Source organism: Drosophila miranda, chromosome XR (assembly GCF_003369915.1).
Source record: "Drosophila miranda strain MSH22 chromosome XR, D.miranda_PacBio2.1, whole genome shotgun sequence".
Lineage (NCBI taxonomy): Eukaryota > Metazoa > Arthropoda > Insecta > Diptera > Drosophilidae > Drosophila > Drosophila miranda.
Window position 1 is genome coordinate 12,399,264 of NC_046674.1, and position 23,226 is coordinate 12,422,489.

The 23,226-nt window shown below is 46.0% G+C and overlaps 3 protein-coding genes across 5 annotated transcripts in view; 1 reads left to right on the top strand and 2 right to left on the bottom strand.

Annotated features, from left to right (window-relative positions):
* Nucleotides 1–576: 576 nt before the first annotated feature.
* On the bottom strand, nucleotides 577–5,423 carry LOC108152488. The gene is made up of 5 exons (XM_017281863.2): nucleotides 4,907–5,423; nucleotides 3,750–3,962; nucleotides 3,466–3,681; nucleotides 898–3,399; nucleotides 577–810 (listed from the first exon to the last, which is right to left on the bottom strand). Exons 1-5 carry the CDS (start codon nucleotides 5,043–5,045, stop codon nucleotides 686–688), a joined length of 3,195 nt encoding a protein of 1,064 aa, XP_017137352.1. The 5' UTR covers nucleotides 5,046–5,423; the 3' UTR covers nucleotides 577–685.
* LOC108152486 (HIV Tat-specific factor 1) lies at nucleotides 749–18,122 on the top strand. Its single transcript, XM_017281862.2, has 7 exons — nucleotides 749–839; nucleotides 12,698–13,750; nucleotides 13,804–14,006; nucleotides 16,986–17,152; nucleotides 17,214–17,400; nucleotides 17,473–17,609; nucleotides 17,668–18,122. The coding sequence occupies exons 2-7, from the start codon at nucleotides 12,706–12,708 to the stop codon at nucleotides 17,789–17,791; spliced, it is 1,863 nt and encodes a 620-aa protein (XP_017137351.1). The 5' UTR covers nucleotides 749–839; nucleotides 12,698–12,705; the 3' UTR covers nucleotides 17,792–18,122.
* The window catches only part of LOC108152485 (trichohyalin), a 46,632-nt gene continuing 37,435 nt past the window's right edge, over nucleotides 14,030–23,226 (bottom strand). For 2 of the 3 annotated variants that reach the window (XM_017281859.2, XM_017281860.2), the window contains 5 exons: nucleotides 18,704–18,924; nucleotides 18,325–18,639; nucleotides 18,145–18,256; nucleotides 17,817–18,065; nucleotides 14,030–16,938 (listed from right to left, as the gene is read on the bottom strand). In XM_017281859.2, the coding sequence (XP_017137348.1) occupies nucleotides 15,330–16,938; nucleotides 17,817–18,065; nucleotides 18,145–18,256; nucleotides 18,325–18,639; nucleotides 18,704–18,755 (2,337 nt within the window). In that variant the 5' untranslated portion in view covers nucleotides 18,756–18,924 and the 3' untranslated portion in view covers nucleotides 14,030–15,329. The remainder of the gene's footprint in view (nucleotides 16,939–17,816; nucleotides 18,066–18,144; nucleotides 18,257–18,324; nucleotides 18,640–18,703; nucleotides 18,925–23,226) is intronic. The other variant, XM_033386563.1, reaches the window with a different exon arrangement.

Sequence of the window (23,226 nt, forward strand, 5' to 3'; positions counted from 1 at the left end):
AAAACCGTGCTATTAAAAGTTTACAAATGACTTGTTTCTGCACTTATTGGGGCCTGAGATGACAAAGCTTTTCTCAATTCTATAATTCGGAACTATTCGATCAACCGAAAACATAAACTGGCGGTTGAAATATTCGTTGGGCACATCTCTATGGAGAAATAATTTGCCATTCTTATGTCAACGTTCCAGTGGGCACACTATTGATAACTCATTAACTCAACCCTAGCGTCAATAGGGTATAATCACTAAAAATACAGTATTATCCTGTATATTCTGTATTGGTAGTGGTATAATATAGAGCTGGTCGATTTTTTTAAAAACCCCAAATCAATATATTCTTAATATGTAATATATATATAAATTTCTGATGATATTTCTCTCTGCTCTCACTCGGCGCCACTGTTTAGAAAATCTTATAAACCTATATGTTCTGGGCAAATTAAAGATCATTGGGTATAGAAAATCGCAAATTCGCAAGGCTTTTTGTGTTCTTAACTCTCGCAAACGATATATCGAAAATGTCGAAAAAACCATCGATCTATCGCATAACTCCAAAAGCTGGTGCCATCGTTTCCATCTCTATTGAAGCCTTTTCGAGGCAAATTTTTTGCTTTATTTTCGTTAAATTGTACTTTAAAATCAAATGCAATTGCTTAGAAAAGTGTTGAGGGTAGTAGTGCAAGTTTTATAAAATCGTGCAAACACGCGACGCTTGTTGCTCGCCATGTCCGTTGTTTAAACTCAGCTCGCTGTTCACTTTATTTTTGTTGTGGTGCTGCGCTGCTGCCGGCGGAGGCGGTCGCGTCTCATCTGAGTTCAAAAGAATACAAAGTTTTCAGGTAAATTTATACATATGTATGTACATATTCACAGTAATTAATCAGTGCGTGATCTTACCCTCAATATCGACGGCCCTTTCGTTGCGACATGAGAGCCGCATGTTATCCAGAAACTGCTGAACGAAACCCTTGGTCTCCTCCTCTGTTTTCTGGGTAACCGCCTGGACATGGGAATGCGTTCGCATTTCCATTGCCCGCAAGTCATCCTGCATGGCCTTTTTGCTGCGCTCCACAACGGCATCCAGGGGATCATCGTAGGGATTGCTTGGCTCGAAAGGCGTGCTGTCGTCGAACTGCGCTCGATTCCCGTTGCCCGCTGAATTGTGATTCGAGTTCACAGACGCCGTCGTCCGTTCATCCTCCTCCCCAGAGCCCAAGGTGGTGTTTGTCTTAGGACCGCCTTCCTTCGAAGAAATGTCCATGTCATCCTCGTCACCACGTGGCGTGGACACTGGAGTAGTCTGAGGATCCGCTTCGCGGGCTGCCTTGATCTGGAACAGCGACGATATATTCTCCTTGGCGCCAAGCACCTCGCTGGAGATCTTGTGGGTCACCGAGTCCATGGCCCTGCCCATGGAGTCTTTCGTATCGGAGGCTGCCTTTGCTGCACTGCTTCCTGCCTGCTCCATCGCGTGCATTGCATCGTTGGCCATGCGCTGGGCACTCTTGCCTGCGGCTCCGACTGCATCGCCTACAGCATCCACTGCTCCGCGAGCACCTGTAGCCATGCGCTCGCCAGCCGCTTCCATGGATTTCTTTGCTTCTTGGGCGGCATTCTTCACTGCCATCTGGATCGAGTCTTGCCTGGAGTTCAGATCATCCCTCATCTCTTCAGTAGCCCTCAAAGCGCCGTCTTTGTGCTCGGCCACTGTCTTCTCCACGCGCTCTTCCACCTGTTGCAGCATCTGCTCGGCATCCGACTCCAGCTCCTCCATCGAGTCCTCTAGGGATGTGTCTGGCATTTGCTCCTCCACCTTGGCCGTGACATCCACCCCGTTGTTGATGAACCGTATCTCGTTGACCACCTTGCTGCCATCCCTGGAGTCCTTCGTTGTGGTTATCTCCACCGCTAGCTGCTCATCCTCCTCTGTGGGTGGCGTGGGCGTGGACACTTGAATGGTGGCAGGGGCAGACACCTCTTCCACCGTCTCCAGGCTATCGACCAGCTCGGGCGACGTCCTCTCCAGGTGCTCATGATCCATGGCCGCCTCGTACGAGAAGTTCCGTATGGGCGTCTTTTTGACGGTTTGTGGAGTGCTGCCATTGCTGCTGTCTGGATATGGTGTGCGCGGACGCAGCATCTGCTTCTCCTGGCTGCCCTCCAGCTTCTCCAAAGGATTACCTGCCTGCACAAAGCGTGCCGACTGCAGAGAACCGATCGAATCTGTCGGGGATTTGGGTGGTGGTGGTGTGGGCGTATGCGTGGGAGGAGTTGGTAGTTTATCCATTGAATCCATGGGTTTTACTTCGGCTGCCATGGCTTTTACTGAGGGTTCCATGCGTTTTGTAGGAGATTTCATGCTTTTTGTAGGAGATTCCGTGGGTGCTGATGGTTCCATCTGCTTGTGTTCTGCACTTTGGGGTTTCGTCGGTAGCTGCTCCTCCTTTTGGTTGTTCGGGATTGCGTCCTCTTCATTGCCATTTACCTCTGGCTCTTTCGAATGTGCCTCATAATTTGCCTGTACTGCCTTCGATTCCTCCTTTGCCTCCTCAACTGTATCCTTGGTGGCTTTTCCTTCCTCTTCTGCCACGTTACCATTCGTTAAATGCTTTACAGCCTCCATGGCTGCCGCTGTTCCAGCTGCAGTGGCTGCTCCCGCAGCTATGCCCAATCCCTTGTCCGGGGACATAGCCTCCATCTCCTCCGCCACCTGTTGTTGCTTGGTGAGGCTGCGGCCGCTGCTGCTCCTGCCTTGCTCTAGTACATTTGCATTTGCATCCTTTGGCTGCAGGACGAAGGCGGTGGTAGATGCGGAGGCCATCGAAGATCTGGGTATTCCCTGCACCAGAATGTGCTGATCCCCCACAGCAATGTCCAGCAGGCGGAGATTCTTGAACTTGGAGATCTCGCGAAAGGTCTTCAGGTGGTGGCCGCTCTCTGAGAAGGTCGTGAAGAACTTGTTGGCCTTGCTGAGGGCCGCGTAGAAGGAGAAGCCCTTCAGGAGCTTCCAGATGGGGCCGTTCTCCTCGCTGTCGTAGTCGTAAAAGCGCTGAAACACCAAGCTCTTGTTCCGCACCGACTCGAAGCTGCGGTAGATATTCCCAACGTTGCTCACGATGTATATTTCGCTGGCCTTCGAAATGTGCATGAAGATGATCTGCTCCGTAGGAGAGAGGTTCTTCTGCAGCTCCGTGAACTTGGGAAACACAAATTCGTTGAGGTGCCCCGTAAGAAAGAGACTTCCGCTGGCCGTCAGCACCAGCGTGGACTCTGGCCCGCAGGCAAACTGCTGCACGGTGGCGTCCAGCTTAATCTCCACTGGATGGCCATCGTAGTCGGCCTCCAGCTCCCCCAGCTGCTGCTGGGCATTCGAACCGCAGCCAATCAGCCGACCAGTGGCTGTCGAGAGTATACATACGTATATTCAGAGAGAGATTATCCTGTAATTAATGGGGGTTTACTCACTGGTGAGCACCGCAAAGTGCTCGTTGCCCGCCTGCACGGCCAAGAAGTTGTCCGTCTCCTCGCTCTTGGACAGATAGTCATCGAACTCCTCCAGCCGAAAGGGTTTACGGATGATGGCACACTGCTGCTGCTCCACCTGGGCGCTGATAAAATGCTGCGCCACATGGGTGTCCTCAGGAAAGATGTTGCGACCCGTAAAGAAGATCTCATTGGAGTCTTTTTCGTGGGATATAATGGGGCTTAGAGTGGGGCTTTCCCTCTGATGTCTACAGCTGTTTACTTACGTGTTAGCATCACGGACCAATTGTTGCCAAAGGCCGCATCGCAGATCTTCAGTCCCAGGCTTTTCAAGGCCTTCACACATGTGGGCTTTGTCACTATATCCCCATTAGTGGTGCTGTTTCCACCCCTTTTGCCGCTGGCCGTCGTGCCGCTGTGGCCGCCAATCCCCAACTGTCCGAAGTGATTCTCGCCCCAAACAAATAGTCGGCCAGATTCTGTAATTGAGATAAAAGCCGGTGGGCCGGGGGTTTGACATTTGCTATGGCTTTTAGCTGTTGCTTTTTTCTATTGTTTTATTATGTTATACGATTAGTGGCAGGGGAGCAGAGGGTGTGGTGTGGTGTGGTTGGCTGGGGCTCCCTTTTCTTGACTTTTATTGATTGTAGAGAGAGAGAGTGTTTCGTTTCGTTTTGGGACAGCCAATCCCTCTCGACTGCTATTCGACTGTTCGACTTTACGCTTCAATTACGACTTGGACTTGGACTGCTTTCGGTGGCGGGCGGGTTCTGGGTTCACTTCGTGAGTTCGCCCCATATTTCAGGTATTTTTTACGTTACGCCTGACCCCATTAGGATACCGAAATATATTGTACAAGAGTAGTGTGTGTTGCCGTGATTTGAAGTGCTTGCTGGCTTGCTTAAGGTCTCTCTGGGCTCTGGTCTTCGGTCTCTGGTACGTGGTCCGTGGTCAAGCTTATGTAATGTGGGTCAAATGTGGGACAAATTTGGTAGTAAACTGGGAGTTTCCCCAAAGGAAACACTCATCGCAGATGATAGTGCCACATAGTCCTTCGTCACCAATTTGTCCAAAGTTAGTGGGCCATAATTTAGCCATTCAATAGCCGCGAGCGCGGGCCAGTCCTGCCCTCAAGACTGGGCCAACAGGAAAGTGAAAGTGAAGTGAAGTGCCTGCGGGGGTGTGCGGTGGTAGCTTATGATTATTTAAAGAAAATTGCAGTAAACATGCAATGCAGAGGCAGCCAGCCAGCCAGCCAGACACGAAGAACCCACCGTCAATTCACTTTGACTTGAACCACTTGACCACAGTCTGAACTGAGAATGGCCAGGAAGACTGGCCAAGGAGAAGGTGGCCAGCAAGGAAATGCAGACAAAGGGGAATTGGGGTCACTCTTTTGGGAGCGAATACTCGTTGTAGTTACCGCATATGACTGCACTTTGATGGGGACCCGATATCAGTCGCTTCACGGGATCGTTTTTAATGTAGAAATAGCTCTGGGTATTCTCCGCCAGATGGGATTTGCCCAAAGTGAATATGGCACCAGTGCTGGGTATATCCATGTCGTTTATGTTCTACTCTTTTTCGGCTATCGTATTCGGTTCAGTTTTTAGATTTCGTTTCCGCTTTTATTGATTTGTATATTAACGAGAGACTGGGAGGTCTTGCATATTTCTCTTTTTGCCGGTTGCAGTTGCTCGTCATGTATATCTGTCGTTTTATATACACAATAATGCCATTTGGAGTTGCGTGTGCCGCACGGACCGACCACAGGCGGAGGGGGGACTGTTGACTGTACGCGGAGTTCGGTGTTGCGGCTTCTGACCCGGCGGCACTTCTGGTCAGTTGAACGTTTCAGCGCGTACTGGTCAGTCCTGACTAGCCAGGAGTTAGCTCTAGCCTCTAGCCTCTAGGCATGGCTAGACATACACACACACACACACACACACACACACTCCCACAAGAGCTGCCATCAATATTGGGCCATTTGCGCCCGTATAAGTATGCTATGAAAAAAGGCTTGCTGCTTGCCTGGTCGTTGGCTCGCTTCGTGTGGAGGGGGGGACGTGGCAGGAGGAGGCCTGGCCTGGCCTGGCCTGCCAGTTGCCACAGTGAGTCACCCTAACCCCAGGCAATATTTAAGCCAAGTTAAGTTATTCCACTCTTCCGAGCAGAGCGGAGCGGAGCGGAGCGGAGGGAGAGCACCGAGGGGTTTCCTTTCCTCCTTCTTTCTCTTTCTGTTTCTCAAATATTTATGGCATTTGTGAGTAATGTTTGCAAATCTCTCAGAATACGCGAACGAGACGGGAGAAGGCGTAATGTTAAAAATAGCATTAATATATATTGTATGTGCAGGTGAATGCAAATTGGGACTGGCCCCTATCCCAACCCCTTGACCTGTTGACATTTGCATAAGGGAAAAGTATGCCACCGAATTCGCGACACATTTCTCAAAAAAGTTAATTAATTCGTTCGGGGCAGGGCGGAGCGGGGCGGGGCAGGGCGTTCTTCCTGAGAAGTAGTTCTGTTTTCGTTTTTATGGCCTATTCGCCATTAAAAATGGGCCAAGTGGTTGATCCCCCGTCCAGTGTTCCAGTGTCCCGGTCTCCCAGTGTCCCAGTCTTCAGTTACGACTCTTCACATTTGCACACTTTCGCAGACAATTTGCGTCAATTAATTGATTTTATTGTGGGAATCCCAAAGGAGATACAATTAGATATAGCTTATGCAATAAGTGCGTGTATTTCTGTTTTAAATGAATGGGAAATGTTAAAGGTGTTTCTGAAAGGCGAGCAGAAACAGCAACCGAAGGAGGATAATTGCGAGGCCAGGCTAGAGCTCCAGTTCTGGCATCCATTTAGAAGGCTTCTTTTACTCGGCTTTAGCCTCAATTGAGAAGGTAAACTTTCTATACATATATATATATCGCATACATATGCTCTTATTATATGCATGTAAAACTCCTGCAGCACTTTGGCGAACATGAACGCCCCACGAGTACGAGTTCGAGTACGACGGGTACTCGAATGTCTATGTAATTTATGAATCCCCTAACAAAGTTGTTTGCCTCGCAAACTGCAATAGCTGCTGGCTACTGTTGGCTTCTGCTGGTGTTGGAGTTGCAGTTTGGCTCTCTCTGTTGCATGCAATTTCCTCACCGCCCCCACCCCCCATCCGCCGTAGGTGTGCCGGCCAATGTGCCAGTTATCCGTGCTGCCCCTTTTGGGGGAGACGCCTCCTCCTTCGGTCATCCGCTGACTTGGCAAAAAGCAAATCTTATGCGTTCCGCTCCAGTTTGAGGTGCATGCAAATGTTGCCCTTTGCTGAGCGTTGAACTCTGTTCTGTTCTGTTCGGTTCTGTTTGGTTCGTGAGTGTTTTCTTCTGCCTATTTTTAGTGCAGGGCGTAAAGTCGTGACAATTAGCCAAAGTACATTGAACTCTCTTCGATTGGGGCAGCAAAGAGATGCCATGTTTGTGAATGATGACGTAAAGAGGAAAAGAAAAGGCACCCAAAGTCAGCTGTCGGAGGTCTCAGGCGGCACCGGAATGTGTCGAATGGCTTGACGAATCTATTTTGACTCCCGAGTAGTCGAGTGCTCCGGTCGAAAGGTTGATTGAACCTCCCAATCGATTGGAGGAGCAGGCAGCCGTGAGAGAAGGGCTTCCCCCAACCCACTTTCCCTCTCTTAACTAACCGAAATTAGTCGGCTTGACCTTCATCGTGGGGTCCTGTTTTCCCAGTGCCCTTTCTTACCTTTTCCCTTTCTTGTTTTTGTTGGTGTTGGGATGGGTTTGGGATTTGTGTTGGTCTTTTCTTGGACTTCTCCCCTGACTGTGGCGTGCGCTTTTCATTTCGTTTTATTGCCTGACTCAAAGCTTGACCCGCACAGGGCCAAGAGCCGCATCGCACCACTGGAGGTCCGAGTGGAAGGTGAAATGGCAATCATTGTGTAAATTGTTTACCAGCTAAGGCGCTAAAGTAGAAGGAAAGGAAAGCTTGCTATTTTCCGTATGGGTCTTCTTGGAATGCTCTTGCTTTCGCACCCACCCATGCCCTGGACCCACGCTTTTCCCACACCTTACCTCACGGCACACACACACTTTTCCCACACTTTCCCTCACGGCACACACACACTTTTCTTTTCCTTCAATGTCAAGCGATATGAGCACGTTCCTGCAATTTATTTCTCTGTTGTTTCACGTGGCCCCAGAGCCCCTCTGATTATTTGTTCAAGCTACCAAAAAAAAATATAGGAAATTAGCTGGGAATTAGGCGATTGTCACGCCCACGCGGCAGAAAAGAAACGAAAAAGAAACAGCAGCAGCAGCAGGAAGTGCCACAAAGGAAGCCACTAAATGTAGTCTACTTTTCGGCTTGCTTTAATTCTTTATTTTTTTTTCATGAGGAAAATTTGTATTTTATTATACAAACTTTTGTGGCAACTTAATCTAGTTATACATTTAAGGGGAAAAGCAATTGTATCTCCTGTACATACATAAAATTAATGTTACATATATGGAAAGGGTATATACATTATTTACAATATTTATACAAAGTTAATGGAATGTTATAGGAGGGATCTAGTAGGGAGATCCAGTGGATGACACCTTTTGAGTCTTCTTTGCTGTAAATTTGAAGAGCGTATTTCCATATCGTGACCTTGCTGTACAGTGACATCTTATTCCTTGGTGCAAGTAGACACGCCATCTTTCCCGCTTTCGCCATCAGCGACTGTCGAACCATGGTGGTATGGGTTTTGACGTTTAGTGTCCTGTCCAGTACAACCCCTAAGTATTTGTGCGAGCTCTTGTGCGAAAGTGTGGAGCCCAGCATATTAATGCCTCCGCAAGAAAGTGTTCTTGTAGCAAAATTAACATTAGCACATTTGCTGCTGTTGATGCCTATGTTCCATTTCTGAGCCCAGACCTTAAAGCTGCTCACATATTGCTGCAGAGCTTCCGTAGCTAGATTTATGCTTGGACTTCTGGTCAGCACTGCAGTGTCATCCGCGTAGGTTGCTATCAACTCATCGTCCTTGTCCAACCCAGTTATTACCCTTGAGGAAGGCATATCGGCTGTATATAGGGTATATAACGTTGGTCCAAGAACGCTGTCTTGTGGGACGCCTGCACAGATTGGGCGCTTCGATGATTTTGCTCCATTTACAACAACACTAAAACTTCTGTCGTTTAGAAAGCTACTCACCAGCTGTTTCTCAGCTTAAAGAGGAGGCCATCATGCCACACCCTGTCAATCGCTTGTTGAATGTCCATAAACACAGCTGCCGAAAACATTTTTTGCTCCATTGCATCAAGCGCGAAGTTGACCACACGATGAAGTTGTTCTGGCGTGCCGTGACCTTGTCTAAATCCAAACTGCCACTTTGGAATTCTTTGCTTTACAGGTTCAAGCTGCATGATGCGGTTCAGTATCATTCTTTCCGCCATCTTCCCTAGCGCTGAGAGCAGGCTAATTGGTCTGTAACCATCGACTTCTGTGTGTTGTTTTTCTGGCTTAGGTACCATGGAGATTAGCGCCGTCTTCCAGCAGGTAGGAAAGTGTCCTATCCTAAGAATGCTGTTGAGGAGCAGCACTATAAATAGCAGGGCTTTTTTAGGCAGAAGTTTTAAAGTCCTGTTGTCCAGCAGATGCATCGGGACCAGCATTTTCTAAAATGTTATCAATGCTCCTCTGCTTGACTTTTGCAAGAACCTTTTGCAAACGGTTTGATAGTCTCAAGTAGATTTAATGAGCTCGAGTATCACCCGTTCTTGCATACTCTCTTCTTACTCTTCTTTTCAGGTGCAGGAGTGCAACGGCACTTTGGGGAAGAGTATCTTGTCGTCGTTGGCTTGGTGAACATTGGTTTACAGTCAAAGAAGCAGAAGATGCAGCCAATATTACGTTTCTCATAAATATCGAGATTGCATCTTTTATATCATCGGGACTTTTCATTTCCGTGTTGAGGTTAATTCTACTATCTACTATCGTGAAAAGACATGCCGCGCCCCGATCGGCTGCCATATTACAGAAATATAGCGTGCAGAAGAAACCTGTATTCTATTGATATGCAAAACCAAATCCAGATCGGTGAAAGACCAACTCTCCCAGGATCTGGAGGATCCAGACTGTCGAGCATCAAAATCTCGACTTTGAAAATGAGACGCAGAGATATAGCTCCTATGGGGATCCTATGATCCTAGGAGGGCTATATCTCAGACAAATAGAGCCAGATCGGTGAAGGACCAACTCCAACAGGATCGCGAGGATCCAGACTTTCGAACCGCATCAAAATCTCGACTTTGGAAATGAGGCCGATTTTTGGCAAATTTAATGATGTAACCATCATGATTTTTTGCGAAAATCGTGAAAAAATGGATGTCCTTTTTTCCGATTGCAGTCAATTGGCAGGACTCGCCCGATCGTGGAAAGACATGCCGTGCCCCGATCGGCTGCCATATTGCAGAAATATAGCGTGCAAAGGAAACCTGTATTTTATTGATATGCAAAACCAAATCCTAGGAGGGCTATATCTCCGGCAAATAGGGCCAGATCGGCGAATGACTTACTTTCCCAAGACCGCAGAGATCCAGCCTGTCGATCGGCATCAAAATCTCGATTACGAAAATGAGGCCGATTTTTGGCAAATTTAATGATGTAACTAACCATTATGACTTTTTGTGAAAATCTTGAAAAAATTGATGTCCCTTTTTCCGATTGCAGTCGGTTGGCAGGATATAGCAGAGATATAGCGTGCAAGAAATAAAACCAATATTTAATTATTTGCCCAACTAAGAGTTCGGGAGGGTCTATCTCGGCGAAATATGTCTAGATCGGCGAAGAGCCTACATTCCCAAGATCGTTCGGCATCAAATCCACCTTTCCAATCCGCTCGCCGTCCGCAGCTCCTCCGTGGGTGATTCCGCCGTAATTCCTCATCCTATCCTGGGTCTTCCTGCGGGCTATAGCCATGATGAAACTGCTGTGTCGCTAAGTCACAGAGGCGTCCCCTCCGCTGCAGCAGGGACCAGTGATCGACAGTGGAATGGTTGATTCACGGCCACGAGAAATGTTAGTCGTACCAGATTTCCCCCCGCCCGACGGAGCGCTATCCAAGCATCGTATCCCAGCAGGACAGAAGCGCACCCCTTGCAAGATTCGAACCTAAAAAGCCATCGTCATCCTTCGACCTTGCTATGGCAACCAAGGCAGGAATTACGCGGACTACTAGACTCTAACTAGATCTCGTTGCTGTTAGTTTTAAGGATATCAATGTTTTCCACTTGTTTATATATTTATACTAGGTTAAGTTATGATGAATAAAACTATATTTTATAATTGTTATTATAATTGTTATTCTTGATTTTTATCGTATAATTGTTATTATAATTGTTATTATAATTGTTATTCTTGATTTTTATTGAATAACTATTATTATAATTGTTATTCTTGATTTCTATTGAATAATTATTATTATAATTGTTATTCTTGATTTTTATCGTATAATTGTTATTATAATTGTTATTCTTGATTTTTATTGAATAAATATTATTATAATTGTTATTCTTGATTTTTATTGAATAACTTTTATTATAATTGTTATTCTTGATTTTTATTGAATAACTATTATTATAATTGTTATTCTTGATTTTTATCGTATAATTGTTATTATAATTGTTATTCTTGATTTTTATTGAATAACTATTATTATAATTGTTATTATAATTGTTATTCTTGATTTTTATTGAATAACTATTATTATAATTGTTATTCTTGATTTTTATTGAATAACTATTATGATAATTGTTATTCTTGATTTTTATCGTATAATTGTTATTATAATTGTTATTCTTGATTTTTATTGAATAACTATTATTATAATTGTTATTCTTGATTTTTATCGTATAATTGTTATTATAATTGTTATTCTTGATTTTTATTGAATAACTATTATTATAATTGTTATTATAATTGTTATTCTTGATTTTTATTGAATAACTATTATGATAATTGTTATTCTTGATTTTTATCGTATAATTGTTATTATAATTGTCATTCTTGATTTTTATTGAATAACTATTATGATAATTGTTATTCTTGATTTTTATTGAATAACTATTATTATAATTGTTATTCTTGATTTTTATTGAATAACTATTATTATAATTGTTATTCTTGATTTTTATTGAATAACTATTATTATAATTGTTATTATAATTGTTATTCTTGATTTTTATTGAATAACTATTATTATAATTGTTATTCTTGATTTTTTATTGAATAACTATTATGATAATTGTTATTCTTGATTTTTATCGTATAATTGTTATTATAATTGTTATTCTTGATTTTTATTGAATAACTATTATTATAATTGTTATTCTTGATTTTTATCGTATAATTGTTATTATAATTGTTATTCTTGATTTTTATTGAATAACTATTATTATAATTGTTATTCTTGATTTTTATCGTATAATTGTTATTATAATTGTTATTCTTGATTTTTATTGAATAACTATTATTATAATTGTTATTCTTGATTTTTATTGAATAACTATTATGATAATTGTTATTCTTGATTTTTATCGTATAATTGTTATTATAATTGTTATTCTTGATTTTTATTGAATAACTATTATTATAATTTTTATTTTTGATTTTTTATTGAATAACTATTATTATAATTGTTATTCTTGATTTTTATTGAATAACTATTATGATAATTGTTATTCTTGATTTTTATTGAATAATTATTATTATAATTGTTATTCTTGATTTTTATTGAATAACTATTATTATAATTGTTATTCTGATTTTTATTGAATAACTATTATGATAATTGTTATTCTTGATTTTTATCGTATAATTGTTATTATATTTGTTATTCTTGATTTTTATTGAATAACTATTATTATAATTGTTATTCTTGATTTTTATCGTATAATTGTTATTATAATTGTTATTCTTGATTTTTATTGAATAATTATTATTATAATTGTTATTCTTGATTTGTATCGTATAATTATTATAATTATTATTCTTGATTTTTATTGAATAATTTTTATTCTATTTTTATTGAATAATTATTATTATAATTATTATTCTTGATTTTAATTGTATAATTATTATTCTTGATTTTTATTGAATAATTATTATTCTTGATTTTTATTGAATAATTATTATTCTTGACTTTTATTGTATAATTACAGAACCCCAAATGAGTGATGAGGAAGGGGAGGAGAAGAAGGGCAAAGGAGGCTCTGATGAGAAGAAGGCCGAGGTGAGGCCCGAAACGGCATTCATAACTAACGATGGCCACACCGGAGTAGAGGATGGGAGAACGCCCACACCCACCTCCACACCAACACCCACCATTCCAAGCGCCACTGCAACGTCTGATGCGGAAGCTGTTGAGCAGGAGCCCAAAGAGATAGCCGCAGCACAGAGTGAAACCAAAGCAGTTAATGATGATGAAAGCCAACCCCAGGTAAAGGATACAGCAGTCCAGAAGGAGGATAAAAGCCAACCCCAGGTAAAGGATGCAGAAGTCCAGAAGGAGAATGAAAGCCAACCCAAGATAAAGGATGCCGCCAAGAAAGACGATGAAAGCAAACCCCAAGCAAAAGATGAAGAAGCCATGAAGAAGGACAAAAGCGAACCCCATCAGGACTTTGGCGCCTACGCTGAGCATGTGACCTATGCTAAGAATGGCGATGCCATCTACACGGACCCCAGCAGCAAGCAGGAGTACAAATGGTGCAACATTAAAAACAGCTGGCTGCCGATGAGTGGCAATGGGGAGGATCCGTACGAGAACGAGTTCTACAAGTGGTGCGATGAGACAAGCCAGTGGCTGCCCAAGACGCAGACGGAGACGGAGCACTACAGGTGGGATGAGGAGCAGCACACGTGGGTGCTCAAGCAGCAGCCGGGTCAAGATGCCGTCTACAAGCTGGATGAAAAGGGCGAACGCACCTACACGGATAAAGATGGGACTGTCTACTTGTGGGATGCTGAGAAGTCGGCCTGGTTTCCGAAGATCGATGACGATTTCATGGCGCAGTACCAAATGAACTACGGCTTCATTGACAACACGAGTGCCGGGGAGAAGGAGAAGGCCGACAAAGAGATAGCCGAGGCGAAGCGCAAAGAGGAGGAACTCAAGCGAATGACGGCCGAGGCAGAGGCGGCCATGGCCAGAGACGAATCTGGCGTAGGACCTGCAGCATCCTTGGGCAAGCGAAAGGCCCCAGAGCCACCAAGTAAGGCATGAGACATGGCCAGAACCTATTTCTAATGTTACATTCCCCTGCAGAATGGTTCGAGATGGATCCCTCGCAGAACACCAAGGTTTATGTGGACAATCTCCCGCTGGACATCACCAAGGAGGAGTTCGCGGAGCTGATGGGGAAGTGCGGCATGGTCATGCGGGACCCGAAGACGCAGCAGCCCAAACTGAAGCTCTACACGGAGGCGGATGGTCAATTCAAGGGCGATGGCCTCTGCGACTACATTAAGGTAAGGAAAAGGAGTACAAACTCCTCTTTTCAAACTTTATTCTTTATTTCACTTTATTTGCTGTGGCTTAACTGTAGATTTAATCTTGCATAAATATTATATGGTAATATTATAATATGTTTATCCATTCGATTTCATATTTCTGATTCATATTCTGATCTTCGACTGATCCTCTGCTTAAGTTTTGCTGACTTTTCATGTAGATTCGCATCTCTTTTCAATTCTCTTGGGTGTTGTGTTTTATATATAGTATAGTATTATATAGTAATAGTATTTAAAATTGGTTAGTGTACTATTAAAATGCATTTTACTTGGCTATAAAATTGCTTTTGCTTTTGCTTCGATTATCGCTTCATTCTTTTCATTTTAAACAAAATAAAACGTTAGAAAGATCCTCCGTCCGTTTCCATCCAGTTTTGAGGTATTAAAAAATACAAAAAAAATTTACATTTAAACATACTTTAATCATTATATATAACCTAAATAGTTAGTACATCGGATTTTTGTATTATCAAAAAAATTCCTTAGTAAATTATTGCTTCTACGGTGCTTCCCCCAGGCCGCTACATCTCGAGGACACACTTATGTGGGGGGAAGGCAAACGAGGGATCAGTAAGGACTCTGCTAGTCATTCCCAACTTTCTATAGTTATATGAGATATTTCCATATATTTGTGTGCTCTAATTTGTAAAATTCTTCGTGATTTATGGGCTTTAAAATTGCTCGATATTCTATATAGTTTATAGTTATATATTTGGGTGGGTGTGGGCGTGGGTGGGAAGTGGGAGTGCTGTGTATGCCGTTGTGGGTGTGGGTGTGTCTATCCTAGACCTATATATAGGATATATTCTATATACATATATAGCATATAGTATATATGTTTACTGTACAGTACTACATAGAGCTAGAGCGAAGTTCCCATAGAGATTAAGTGTTTCCCGGTCGCTCGAAACGATTTCCAAATGTTTATTGCGGGGACATCGCTCGACTGCGGATCAAATGCAAATGAAACTGGGTTTCCCTCCCGGAGCGATGCCCGGTTTGTTAGTTCCCTCCTTTCCTTTCCTTTCCTTTCCTTTCCTTTCCTCTTCTATCCTCTGCTATCCTATCCTTCCTTTCTTCTCCTTGTAAATAATACTTTTGCGTGATTTTTTTCTTCTATTAAAAGCAAAAAAAAGCAATTAAAAAAGGGGATATCGGCCCAAGCGGTAGTACGGATACTGAACCAATTCTCGAACGATATGTCTCGGTTAGTAACGGAAATTAGTGCGTCGTCTGTAAAGGAGATTGGAAGAGATATATGTATGTAGGACCAATGGGATCCTACTCGGCGTCATTCAATCGCATGGCCTGCTGTATCCGCTTGAGCTTCTTTTCGTTCTGCTCGCGCATCTTCTGCTCCTTGAGCTGCTTGCGCCGCTTGCGCATCTCGATGAACTTCTTTTGGTCCTCGGGACTCAGAGCCGAGACGCGTGAGGTGTACTCGCGACGCTTCTCCGCGAGCGTGGCCTGGACCAAAGCATCGGCGGCCTTCTTGGCGGCCTCTAGCTTGCGGTTCTGTTCGGCTGCCTTGACCTCCTTTTCCTTCCGCTCGGCATCCTCCTTGGCCTTGCGCGCCTCCTCAGCCTCTCGCATCTCCTTCTCCAGTGGGAGTTTCAGTGCGCGCTCCTCCTCCTGCACCTCCTTGCGCAGTCGCTCCTCCTCCTGCTCCAGCCTCTTCTCATTGGCTTCGCGCTCGGCAATCTCCGCTTCGCGGGCCCGCTGCAGCTGCTCCCGCCGCCTGTTCTCCTCGTGCAGTCGTTCCAGTTCGCGCTGCTCGAAGATGCGCGTCTCCTCCAGGCGCTTCAGCTGCTGGCGCTTTTCCTCCTCCTCCTGCTCGCGACGGATCTGCTCTTGGCGTTGACGCTCCTGCTCCTGCAGCTGCTCCTTGAGAGCCTGTTCCTCCCGCCGCTTGTTCTCGCGGGCCTCGGCCAGCTGTTTCTCTTGCTCGGAGTTGGCCTCAGCTATGCGCTTCTCGTGTTCCTCCCTCAATCGCTGCTCCTCGGCCAGCCGCTCGGCGGCATTGCGACGGTCGATCTCCTCCTGCTCCTCGCGCTGCTTTCGCATCTCCTCCTCGCGGGCACGGCGCTGCTCGGCCTCGCGTTCGCGCTGCTTCTGGATGCGTTCTAGGCGCAGTTTCTCGGCCTCATCGTCAGCTGTGCGCCGACGCTCCTCCTCCGCCTGCCGCTGCTTCAGTTGCTCCAGTTCGCGTTCGCGCAGCTGCTGCTGGTACTCTCGTTCCTGTTGGTCGTGCTGCTTCTTGTCCTTGAGTGCGCGGAGCTGCTGTTCCTTGTGGTCCCTTTCCTGCTGTTCCCTCTGCTGTCGCTCCTGCTCCTCCTGCAACTGCTTCTGCTGCTCCTCCTTCACCTGCTTCTCCTGCTGCTCCTTCTGGTCATGGGTGGCCGCTCGCACGCGCAGCTCCTGCACTTCAGGGTGGGGCTCTTGCTGCTGTACCTGATCCCGCTCCCGCTCTCGCTCCCGTTGCAATCGCTGCTGTTCCTCCCGCTGCTTGCGCTGACGCTCGCGACGCAGCTGGCGGTTCTGTTCTTGGCGCTCCTTTTTGCGCTGTTGGCGGCGTCTCTCCTTTTGGCGCTGGCGCTGCAGCTTGCGGTCGTACTGGGTCATCTGCTGGGGCGTCGGCGAGGCGGGCAGGACATCGTTGCTGTGGTTGTTGGCCAGAGCAGCTGGAGCAAGGGCATCTGTGGGTGCGACGGTGGTGGATGAGACGCGTGGACGCTTGCGAGGACGCTGCTGGGGAGTCTGGTGGGAGTTGACATCGTTGGGGTGCACCGGCTGTTGGCGGTTTCGTGGCTGATTGCGACGATTGTTCTTGCGGCGACCGGGAATGATCATCTCCTCATCGCTGCCCTCGGCCTTCACCCGACGATGGTATCTGTAAGACAGGAAAATACTCATTAATTTTCATTATCCTCGTTTCAGGTGGAATCTGTTCATCTGGCGCTGAAGATCCTCGATGATTACGACCTGCGGGGCCACAAGATTCGCGTGCAGCGCGCCCAGTTCCAGATGCGCGGCGAATACAATCCCGCGCTCAAGCCCAAGCGCAAGAAGAAGGACAAGGAGAAGATGCAGAAAATGAAGGAAAAGTGAGTGGCCAAGGAAGGAGAGACTCCTGTATCCTTACAAGTATTCTTTGCTCTTTGGCAGATTGTTCGATTGGCGTCCGGACAAGATGCGCGGCGAGCGCTCAAAGCATGAAAAGACGGTCATCCTCAAGAATCTCTTTACCCCAGAGCTCTTTGAGAAGGAGGTGGAGCTCATCCTGGAGTATCAGAACAACTTGCGGGATGAGTGCGGCAAGTGCGGAATGGTCCGCAAAGTGGTCATCTATGATGTGAGCTTAGCCAAAGGAAACTCTAGAGAGCAACCAAACAATCTAGTCACTTTTATGCATCTCTCTTTTCAGCGCCATCCAGAGGGAATTGCTCAGATCAACATGTCCTCCCCGGAGGAGGCCGATCTGGTCATTCAAATGATGCAGGGACGCTTCTTTGGCCAGCGCCAACTGACCGCTGACCACTGGGATGGCCAGACCAAATACAAGTGAGTGAAAAGTCACTGCAATACCAAAAAGCGTGCTCTAATTGTGGCCTCATTTCAGGATCGATGAGTCGGCTGTGGAGGCACACCAGCGCCTGTCCAAGTGGGATGAGTACTTGGCGGCCGAGGAGGCGCAGGATAAGCAGGATAAACAGAATGCAGGAGGGGAGAGTGCAAGTGCTTAGCGCTAGCGATGAACCGTGGCCTTACCTGCGATCCTTGTCGTTGCGATCGATTATCTCCAGGACCACCTCATTAGCCCGCTCGTTGGGATAGGTGGCGTTCCAGCGATTGTAGATCTTGTAGCGGTTGGCCTCGCTCACCTTCGGCATCTTGTGCTGGCAGATGAACCGCAGCTTGTCCGGGCAGGAGCGCGCCGACCAGCGGTACTTCAGGCTCGGATCGTAGACGGCGCAGTTGTTGTCGTTGGGCTGGCTGTTGGAGATAAGTTGCACATAGCTAGAATTGTTGCTTAAGCGTTAAATCAATGGAAATAAAGAAGGAAAGGACAGAGCATCTGAAGGAGCGCATCACTTACGTGGGATCCATTTCGCTGAACGAGTCGTAGGTCAGGTTGCGCCCGCTCATGCTCCACTGCCAGAGATGGTTGCGGTGGTCAAAGGTGGCCCCAATCCACACTGGTTCGCGATCTAATCATTTAAGTTGAGATAAATTTCCCCGTGAACACACAGTTGCCAATCGGATGCCCCTCACTCACCTCCTGTCTGGGCATCCTCCTTCTGCAGGAATGTCCTCAGCTTGCGGTCGGCGTACTTCAGGGGCTCGGCCAGATTGGCGTTCTTGTCCTTGCAGAAGAAGTGCGCCTCCAGCCAGCTGCTGCGCTGGCTCACCAGCGAGTAGCAGTCGGTGCCCACGCGCTGAAACTGCGGCGGGCACATGGCGTACATGCGGCGCTTGTTGGGCCGCGCCGACGGGGCCAGTGCACCCAGGGCCTGGGCCGGCGAGGGGCCATCGAAGCTGACCGCCGCGCTGGCTCCGCTCGCATGGAACTCCGCCCGGATTGTGTGTGCAACTGCGCGAGATAACGAGATGCTCAATAAATCATGCCGCATGTGCAACCGCAAACCGCTACTCACATAAAACTAAGATAAATACTTGACAGCACAACATTCTATTGCTGCCACTCATTGTGATTCCTTCTCGTTGATGGGATTTTCTTCTGTTGATGGCACTGTGTTTCGTGGAAGATTCTCTGGTGGATGCTGGATGGTGGATGGTGGATGGTGGCTGGTAGTTGGTTTTTGCTGGTGGCTTCTCCTTGCTGTACGCTCTTTACATCGCTCAACCGGACGAGGGGCTGGAAGATGGAAAAAAATGAAACGAACGAAATGAGCATTCGTTAATCTCTCAACTCGTCTGCTTATCATAATTTTGTGTTGCTGTTAGATTATGCAAATATTTATCAGAGAGCCTCTTAACAAGTGTTACCGCTGATGGATGGACCTGCGAACGCCTCCACACTTTGCCAAGAAGACAAATTGAGCAAGCGATATAATATATTTGAACAGATTTATTTTATTTATTGGTCATCTTCGTCTTCATTTCATTCATAAGCAACTCTTGGCCGCCAGAAACTGGTCGGCACTCGGCCGGGCGTCTCCTCTTTGCCTTGTCAGTGGCTCATTTGCTATGGCTTTTGTGTAGAATTTCAATTAGCACTTTCATAACTTTAACCACCTTGTCAGGTGAGAGACAACATGGGTCCGGTCCGGTACGGTCCGGTCGTCTGCCACTGCCACCGATGCTCGTTGTTGCATTCTATTTTCAATTTGTTGACACACTGCCCACAAGAGTGCGCTACTGTCTGGTCTCAGTGTGTGCGTTGCAGTGACCCACTTTGGCCCAACAAATGACTTCGAGTGGCGTGGGTTGATCCGCAAACTGTTTTACCAGAGCGTTGTGGGGTTTCGGGGCTTGGTGGTGAGGGATGGGAAGTGGGCTATTCTTAGCTAAATAGATACTCCCGTGCCATTCATCCACTTAGATAAATTGATATCTTTTCAAGCGTGTTTTATCATTGCATTTACGAATAGTCTATCTGTGCAAAAAAGTCGTGGAGGAACTCCAACGTGTCCTCTCTGGGATGTCATTCGAGAGTGAGGAAAGATTGGCTTAGTCGAAACCGGAATTATTTTATTTAGAGCTGCCCCAACTGGTGGCTGAAGGAGTCAGTCTTGGGTCTCCGAGTACTGGCACGACATTACGCCACAGCGGTGCTAATCAGGTAGCCATTTTCTCGATCAAGGACGTCTATGTGGAGGAGTATCCGTCCCAAATGGATGCCTAATTGTTCGATGTGGAGAAGAATGCCCCTCAGTCCGACATGGACGAGAAGGAGTAAGTGGTCCAGGGACTTTGCCATTCAGTATACGATTCAGTTTTCTTAGGCATTTTGTAGGGGCATTGTATAATGACGGACTTTTCCAGTTTAAAATGAAAGTAAAAATGATATAAGTACGAGTATGTATTTTTCGGAAGATATTCCACAGTTTATGCCGACATTTTCTCCTTAAAATTAAACTTTAATTCATGAAAAATGCATGACTAAAAAGCATTCAGCACGTGCACTTATCAAGCAGGTCTCTGTGTTTGTGTTTGTGTTTGTGGGCTTGATTGTGTCATTTTAATTGAGCCATTAGAGCGTGTGGCTAATTCAGCGCTGCTCCCGTCGCGTCCCATCCCATGCCATCCACTCGCGAGGAGACAAGTCAGGCAGATAGACACACGTATGCACACGACTAATCATATATAATTTCTGTAAAATAATGCAGGCCCGCGAAGACATAACAAATTAAAAGGGGGAAAGGGGGAAACAAAGAGTTAAAGAAGTAAACACAAGCCGGCTTTCTGCTGCGGGCCACCACGACAGTCAGCCAGCAACTCGCTCGACGGCTTTGCCAGACACGCTGGCTTTAGCCAGGCCGGTTCGGGTGGGGCTGTGGCTGTGGCTGTGGCTGTGCCTTTGGATACTATGGTTGTGGTTGTGCCTCCGGCCTGGTCTTGGCCGACAGCAATCGACAACGACAACAAATTCCTCAACGATGACGTCTTGACATTCATTATGGGCTGCTACCGATCTTTGCAAGGTCCAGTAGTTGTAATTGTCGTCTCTGCTGTCTGTCGTAGTGTCTTACTGTCTGATTGTTTGCTTATTTGTTTACTTGCTCGCTGGCTGCCTGGTTTGTTAGCTCACCCCCATGATGGTGATGATGACGACGGGAACTCGGCGAGCGATAGACCTTCAAGGCGGCGCCGACGTTCGTCCATTACAACTCGACATTTGTTTGAGTGGCTAATAAAAAATACAAAAAAAAAAAAAGAGACGCCACATCACCCACACACAAAAAGGCACGGAGTGGGCGATATTTGACTGATTTATGACCCACTTTGGATGCAGTTCTCTGTGGGAGAGCGAGCAGACGACATTCAAATGGCATTTGAGACACAACCAGACCAGTGTGCCCATGGGCCATGAGACTTGTGAATGGGACACACGCACAGCTGGCTGCCTGGCCTTGATCTTGAACTTGGGACTGGAGCTGAAGCTGGGGCTGGGCCGCGCCGTCAATCTGTTGCGGGTATCTGGTATCTGTGTCTGGCTCTCTATTACAGCCTCCACGAAACGTTTGCAGTTCAGAATTTGCTTTTAATTGGATTTCTCAACAAGTTCCAGAGAAACTGAAAAAGCCACACACTGACACGCGGCAAATCAATCAAACAGGCTCCCCATCTCCAGCCCCAACAAATCCAAACCCGAAACCCAAAAAAAAAAGAACCAAGAGGCTTAATGCCAGAAGAGGTATACGCGTACAACTTTTTAAAGCTGAATCTGGGCAATCAGGCAATCAGGCAGGCACGCAGGCGGGCGGCCAGAACCTTTTTCATAACCTTGCCCAACAGTTGGAGGTTAAATCTAAGACCATCAAAGCAGCGACACATCGGGGCATGGACGACTCTGCATGGGAATGGAAAACGCACGTGTGACCCGCTTCAAGATGTGTGATAAATGAGGCACAGAGTCTTCTCGGGTGGGGTATGGTTTTCGGCTGTGGTTTCCTCGATTCGGGAACTCAATTTACATTTATGAGGTGCTATTTCTGCTCTGCCTGGGAATTGACATAAATTATGGAGTTCCAAGAAGTGTTTATGGCTATTCGATGATATATGACGTGTAATTTGTGCGTAATTATGATTCCTTCAACAAGAACAGAATGGGAGTGGGAGTGGGAAACAGGAACAAGAACGGAGGAGAGAGTATGAGGAGGCTTCTCCTAATTGAGATCTCTTCAGCAGATCATCAGCCACACGCCCACGCAGTCGTATACACACACACACATCAATCGGCCATTCATCGGCCAAGTATAGTCATTGATCTATCAATCAAATACCCCATCGAACTCGAGTTGAAAGCAAAAGTTGAATGGCTTCCCCAATGGCAACATCTTTGGACTTAACCTCTTCACGTTGGGGTTCAATGCAAACCGCTGCCAAACCTACAAATATTTAAAAGCAGAACTTATAATAATCTCTATTTGGGGAAGTGGACAAATTGGAGGCATTAATCTTGACAATACTCCTCGGCCGAGTATGTACGTCCGTTGGGGGAGTTCCTGTACGGGCCGTGCCATAATCAATTATGAGGAATCTGCTGAACAAAATTAACCCGTTCTTGGCATAATTAAGTTGCCAGCAAAATGAATTTGCATAATTTCTGTTGCTGTTTCTGTTTCTGTTTAACTGCGAACTTAACAAACAGACAGACAGACAGACAGACAGACAAACAAACAGGCCAAATCGATGGCACAAATTGTTGACTAAATACCAGTTTGCGGTTTAATTAAAGGTAAACGTATAACGTAAATGCATACATATGTATGTATTTATGTGGATGGAGCTCGAGGAAGTTGAAACATTTATAGAGACAACATACTTTGCCTGTTTTCGCTTAATTAATTAATGCGCATTTCATTGATTTACGAGTATTATATGCAGCCGCAACTCGAACCGAACCAAATAGTTTAACATCAAAAGCCAGCAAGCCAGCAAGCGAGCAAAAATTGAAAACAAAATGGGAAAAGCAGAAGCGGTGTCCCCACAAATGGCAGCCATAAATTGTAGTGGCGATTTTCATGTGGCAAATCACAGAGTGGCAATATAATTTATACGCAACTTTGCAACAGATTCCCGACAATCACCAGCCAGCCACAATTGCAGTCACCTTCTCCGAGTGCTCCAAGTGCTGCTCTTCCATCTCCATCACCATTGCCATCTTCGTCTCCATTTCCCCTTCGTGCCTCAATAGCATTGCAAAGTGGCCGAGAAATGTTTTCACAGCTGCCATCGCCCCGCATCCCCTTCCAATTGGCTGCGTTTTCATGCTTCACCTGTGCGAAATCCATCTAAGAAGAGCCAACACGTAGCTATCTCCGCATCTATCATGCCTTCTGACTGGAGCTTTCTTTCGCCGTGCCGCGCCGTGCCGCGCCGCGACGTGCTGCCGTCTTTCCTTCCTGCCATTCATTCATTCATTCTTGGGCTTGCCACACATCGCCTTTGGCTGGTTCTATTCCACTGATACCCCCCTCTCGGGCACCCTGCC